General features: G+C 35.5%; 1 protein-coding gene across 1 annotated transcript; it reads left to right on the top strand.

The window, feature by feature from the left end:
* The first annotated feature begins 370 nt into the window (after positions 1-370).
* Positions 371-3352, top strand: LOC117616272 (glycine-rich RNA-binding protein 4, mitochondrial). Its single transcript, XM_034345530.1, has 5 exons — positions 371-484; positions 1421-1576; positions 1664-1732; positions 2572-2678; positions 2897-3352. The coding sequence occupies exons 2-5, from the start codon at positions 1456-1458 to the stop codon at positions 3005-3007; spliced, it is 408 nt and encodes a 135-aa protein (XP_034201421.1). The 5' UTR covers positions 371-484; positions 1421-1455; the 3' UTR covers positions 3008-3352.
* Positions 3353-6338: the final 2986 nt, after the last annotated feature.

Genomic DNA, 6338 nt, shown 5'->3' on the forward strand with positions numbered 1-6338 from the left:
AATAAAGTGTATTTTAGTTAAGACAATTAGAAAAACAAATATTGAAATAAATCATAAAATAAAATAAAATATTAAATAATTTTAATTGATGTGGCTGTACACCTCAGCTGCCATATAAAATGGTATAAGAATGTGGTATACAAATGTAGTAAAAGTAGCATTATTCATTTGATGCGAAAAATAGTTCAAAAAGAGTCCAGGCTATCAAATAGTTAATTTGGGCTTTGGCCCCACCATTTACACAATATATAATTTTAAAAAATACGAAAATGAGATACAAAATTTTAGGGGGGGCATTTCCGTAACTCATCTGAAATGATAAAAGCATATGCGGAAGTAACACCCGCAGGTGAACCAATCTTCCCCTTAAGCCCTACCCTATAAAACCCACAAGATAGTGACTCAGTCACAACCTCACTGCTTTTTGATTTTCGGCTTAAACCCTAGCCGCTCCGCTTCTTCTTCATCCTCATTTCTCTCTGAGGTAAACCCCTTTCCTAAACCCTACCTCTCTTTCTCTCTCTCTCTCTCTCTCTGAATGCATGTTATCAGATTGTATCTGTTTCCATGTTTTATTTGACCTGTTTTGTTACTGATTTTTCTTATTTGTTGTTCTTCTGGGAATGTAAATATAGGTGTATTCTGGGTTTTGGATGTTTTTTTATAAGTAGGAAGATGTATGACTCCGTGTTTTTGGGTATTGTATGTTATTTGTTTAGCTACCGATCAGCTTGAGGAAAATGGTAGTAACAGAGAGAGAATGTAGGTTTGAAGAATAAATAGACTAGAGGAAATGGAAAAGAGAGCGTTTTCTATCCGTTTGCATTTTAGAAAGTAGATCAAAGCAGCTAGGTGTGCGACGCAGTGGGGGAACAAGACTGTTTTAATTTCCTGTCTGACCCAAATAGTTTTTGTTTGGGGTGTATTAGGGGGTGCAAGACTCTTCATATTCTTGGTGGGAGATTCAGAGTCTCTGGCATGTACTTATTGAAGAAATATACCTAGTGTCGTCAAATATTTTTGCCAAATTTCTTTTTGGTTCTGTAAATAAACTTTTGTTTACCGAAGAGTATTTTTTTAAAAAAAAAATTTGGTGCTTTGTAATGGGGAAAGTAATTTCAACCTTTGATGACTTGTTTCTTGTCAATACACTCGAAGTCTTCCTGCTACTGGTTGTGTTGTTTGATTTGAAATAATGAAAATTACTTGTGTAATGACATTGATTTATTTTAAATATGTTGGCTGTAGTATAGAGCAAGTTGTTTTTTATTGGAAGTGGTTTCTAACAATTTTTTGCATATTTGCTTTGGAATATATGTGTTCATTTTGAGTAACTCTTGTAGTATCTAGCAATCTATTCGTGATGTTTTTGTTGCTGCTGTTGTTTTTGTTGTGATGGTGAGAATTGTTGCTGGTGCAGGCTCTTGGAACACCTGAGAACAGTGAACATTGGAAATGGCTTTCTGTAACAAAGTTGGGAGCCTCTTGAGGCATAGCATTTCCCAGAATGGACAAGCACCCATGGCATCTATGCTTAATGCTGCCCGCTGCATGTCCTCCAAGCTTTTTATTGGAGGTATATTACAATCTGTGTCTAAGATGACTAATTAGAGATCCTGTAGATTTATATTTGACATTTTGTTTCTAAATTGTGGTTTGTTAGGCCTTTCATTTGGAACTAGTGACGAGTCTCTTAAAGAAGCATTCTCTAGCTTTGGTGATGTGACTGAGGGTAAGTTTTAAATGTGGTGTTTTGTTATTGTAGGCTTGCTGAAAAGCTTAACTTCTTGCCATAAAGTATATATACCTGCAATTTCTTCATCGTACCAAAACTTTGTTTAGGCAGAGCATTAGACTTGCATACTGCATCATGTGCTATATAATATACTTCACATTATGGAGTTAGGCGAAATGAATATTTGGTAACCAAGACCAAAAATCTTGGTTTTCAATTGTTGCTATTATTACTGCTTCTGCTCAGCCTTCAATTCCACATCTGTTAATGATCTCCATCTGATGCTTTCTCTGTATCTAGGGAACAGCCTCAAATTCTCAAATGGTTTTAAACTTTGGGTTTACTTGAAAACTATTGAGTAATGTATTTATTTTGTAAGTTTTTGTAGTTCAATAACTTTGTCACTTTGTATCTTCCTGCTATTTGGGTTGTCTCCAGCCTCTTAATCTAGGTTTTTTCTATTGCACCTCTGTAGGAGAAATCTATTGGGATCCTTGGGTCCACTTCTTTTTCTAGTTGTCTTCATTTTCTTTTGCATGCAGGATCTTGTGTTTGTTTCCGAAAAAAACTAAAAAGAGTTGGAGGTTTTTGCTTCTTTTTTTTTCTTTACAGTGACATTGAGTAATTTGAACTGGCATTCGAATGCTGAATAAAATAACTTATTGCATCAAGATGCTGATATCGCCTTATATATTTACTTTCTCCTTCCTTAGTAATGTTATTATCATAAGAAATTTCCTTGGGATTTTGTAAGCTTAATGAGATGATGTCTTTAGGGTCTGTTGTTGGTCTCTTTTCTATGTACTGGTATTAACAGTTGATTTTTTTGTGTGCAGCAAGGGTTATCATGGATAGGAATACTGGAAAGTCTAGGGGGTTTGGATTTGTTGACTACGCCAGTGATGAATCTGCTAGTTCAGCACTTAATGCCATGGATGGCCAGGTCAGAATTTGAATTCTATTTTGGAGAGGTTATGGAATTGCATAAATTTGAACTATCCAGAATTCAAGGTCCCACATGGTGGAAGTGTTATTCAAAAATGGATGGTCAAATACTTGTTTTAAAGTCTTTAAACACTGCAGTTGTGAGTGATAGCTCCCCTCTGAGAGCTGTTAATCTTTTCTTATAATGATCTTGTGGCTGGACGTGCTGAATTTCAGGAGTTGCATGGGCGAAACATTCGCGTAAGCATTGCCACTGAGAGAACTGGTCCTCGACCATATAATGGTGGTGGTGGTGGCGGCGGTTACCGCGGGGATGGTGGCTATTAAATGGGTGTTTGGTAGAAAAGAAAGTGGCCTTTAAGCTGTTGCCAGAAGTGCTGTCTATAGACTTTTCTATCGTGATTTCTCTAGAATTGGGTTTGTTTTTGTCACTTGGATTTATTAGATTAATTTCTGGCATTGTAGATGTGCTGGTTATATCTAGCTATGCAAGTCAGTTGCAGAAGTTTTACAGTAAAGCTTTTCATTTGCATGTTATCTAGCATCATTGCTGAATGATTTTTTGTGAATGATTTTAGTAATGCTTCTGAGTTACTCTGCGTTCCAACTAACCATGCTTGTATTTGTTTGATGTTGAGACGCTTTATCATCAGTTGGGAGTGTTCTGGGTTTCCATCTGCTGACTGTTTCTGCATCATAAATTGCGGTGTTTGCGATCAAATATACCGATTTATTGAGTTAGGGTTTTTCCCATGATCTTCAGCTATAAGTATATAACAGTAACCATGGCTTGGAGACCTCGTTTATCTAAATTCCGTTTCTGTTGGATCACTTTGAGGATGATGAGGGTTGGTTGCAAGATTAGAATGCTCCAACATCTCTCTCCTTCGGGGGTTCCTTGACACATCGTAATGTTCAAGACTGGGCCATCCAATTTAGAAACACATAAAGCTGGCTATGTTTCGTAATATTAGCACAGCAGTACATAACGTTCTTAGAGCAGTCTCCTGTGAAATAAGCATTTGATTTCACAGGAGTGCCATGCGCTATCCAATCACATGTTTTGAAGTCTGATGAACTATAAACTGAGAATTAATTGGCTAAGAGGACACTGAAATTGGATCTTGCATCAATTTGTTTGCTTTGGATTTTCTTTTTTATTTGTTTGCTTTGGATTCTGTTTTCTTGTATGTTGGGCCTCTCTTGTTCCTATTGGGCCCTTGGCTTTCTTTTGTAAAATGAATTTTATGTTTTGATGTGTGGAATTCTCTAAACATGTTTACTTATCATTTTTCATTTTTTATATTTTTATATTTTTTATATTTATTTATTTTTAGGGAAACATATTTACTTAGCTAGAACAGGAGAAGTAATGAAGTGAACAACTCTTCCTAATCAATCCGATTTTTGATTTTTTTCAGATATCGAATTACGATTTTCAGTGTTTAACTTACATAATTTTTAATTCCTTACATAATTGTTAAAGAAATCGAAAATTAGAATAATTTCAACATACCTTAGTTATGAATAAAAATTATTCAAACAATCCAATTCTACCACAAATTTCCCTTACAAATAGATATTCAGTTGACGAAAAAAAAAGTAAAAAAAAATCCACTAATAAAAAAAGTACTTTTACGAGATAAAACAACCTTGATTTTCTCATTTTACCATAAGATAATTAGTAAGATTTGCATGGCCGCAGCCCCACCACAAATGCTGAGCCTACCAAAGGCTCTTTGTCCAGAATTTTAGCCCTTGTAAAACTTTGATAAAAGAACCTGGCCTTTTCAAGATGCAGCTTAGAGGGTAATTTTGTTTTGTTAAATAATACACGTCCAAATAAACCGAAGAGAAGAGACTATTTTGTCTTCTTTAGTGTCGGTGAATATTAATTTCTGAAATTGGTCAAATAATAAGACACTGCTCACAAAAGGTCAAGAAAAAGCCATTTTGCTGATGTGGGGTCTGTCCATATGCAATTCGTGGGCGTGTGAAACGATGAACATGGTGGTTGGTTGCTGGGTCATTATCTCACAAAATTATGCAGTTATTTCCATGGAAACAAACAAAGCTCCTTTCTCTTTTCTCTTTGTTTTTTTTGTTTGCCTTTTTATGTTATTACATGCTAATCTGTCCATGATTTTGTCCAAACATAATGACACATCCCATGTTAATTCACTTTGCTCTAATGCAGCTGGAATTCATTTTGTTTTATGAGACGTTTGAAGATAATTAATTGGTGGTTTGTATTTTGTTTGATGATAATGGTTTTACTTAGCACAAGTCTCTTGTTAGGCTATAAACTGTAAATAGCATACATCACACGTAATAACAAACTTAATAAGTCACTTCTAGCCTAGGAGAGGGTACACCTCCTTGTTCACCCATTGCGGTGTTTAATGTTGCGGTGTTTAATGATGATCTTTATCATACAAATGTCATAATTAGAATAGTTCATTCATAAATTATTATTTAAAGATCATCTTTGTAAACAATCGATCTAATTTGAGATTGTTTAGACATCCATATGTATCAAACAATTTGATGGTTATGATAGCAATTAAGATCCTCATGATGTACCAACCGTCCATTTAATTTATACATATGGATGACTAGACGATCTTCAATTTGATGAGGGATTGCTTCTGCATAGCATATTCTACACTCAAAATACACTACTTGTCATAAATTGATTAAAAGTAACAACAAAAAATCATGAAAGCTCGTTAGGTCGGGCGACTAACCCACCACCCCCCCCCCCCCCAAGGTCAATTGGTGCCTTGCCTGGTAATCACACACTGTGCGTGACGCAATGTCTGGTGGACCTACACATGAGCAAGGAGGTGCAGTGCACCTCCCCTTGCCGGAAAATCCTTTGGGGTGGCTGGAATTTGCCCCTCTGCTAGTGCTCATCATTTGTTCGATTAAATGTTTGAAAGAGACTTTGTAATATTCACTTTGATCTGCTTCACATAAACTTGTTGTCTCCCAAAATTCCCTTAATGGTGTATCTCTATTTAATAAATACCCATGGGCTTTAATCCCCCTTATTTGGCATATGTCCTTTCTTAGTTTCTCAACTTATAATTTAATTTTGTTTTATGCAGATTTCACATTTATTTGTTCAAAGTTTCTCTCTTCCCTGTTGACTAATGTAGATGGGTTCATAGACCCCTTGCACTTGGATTTCCCTCACATACTTTTAGTCCTTTCAATGTTGCCTCTTACTTGAAAAATTCCTGAATCCACCAGTAAACATAACAATGGAAGACAATCAAACGATAGCTTTATAACGAGAAAACTTGGAACACCCAAAAAGTTGAGAGAACCCTCAAACTTTTTTATATTATAAAAATAAGGGTAACAACCATAATATCTTAAAGTTGATATTAATACTGCCTCAAACCCTAGAATCACTAAGAATACTAATTGGAGTTCAAACTACAAAAATTACCCTTGAAACTTAAACATTAATTTAACCTAGCAAACTTTGTTATTTGGCTTAAACTCATATGTCATGGCAAAGTGATAAGTTCGACTCATCTCTCCGTTTTCTTGAAAATGACTAGTTATGGACCCCAAATAAAAGCTCGAGGCCCAAACCTACAGGAGATGGATTTTGTTATTTCTCCACTTACGTCTATTAAGCTGCTCC

The sequence above is a fragment of the Prunus dulcis genome, chromosome 1 (genome assembly GCF_902201215.1).
Source record: "Prunus dulcis chromosome 1, ALMONDv2, whole genome shotgun sequence".
In the NCBI taxonomy this organism is placed as follows: domain Eukaryota; kingdom Viridiplantae; phylum Streptophyta; class Magnoliopsida; order Rosales; family Rosaceae; genus Prunus; species Prunus dulcis.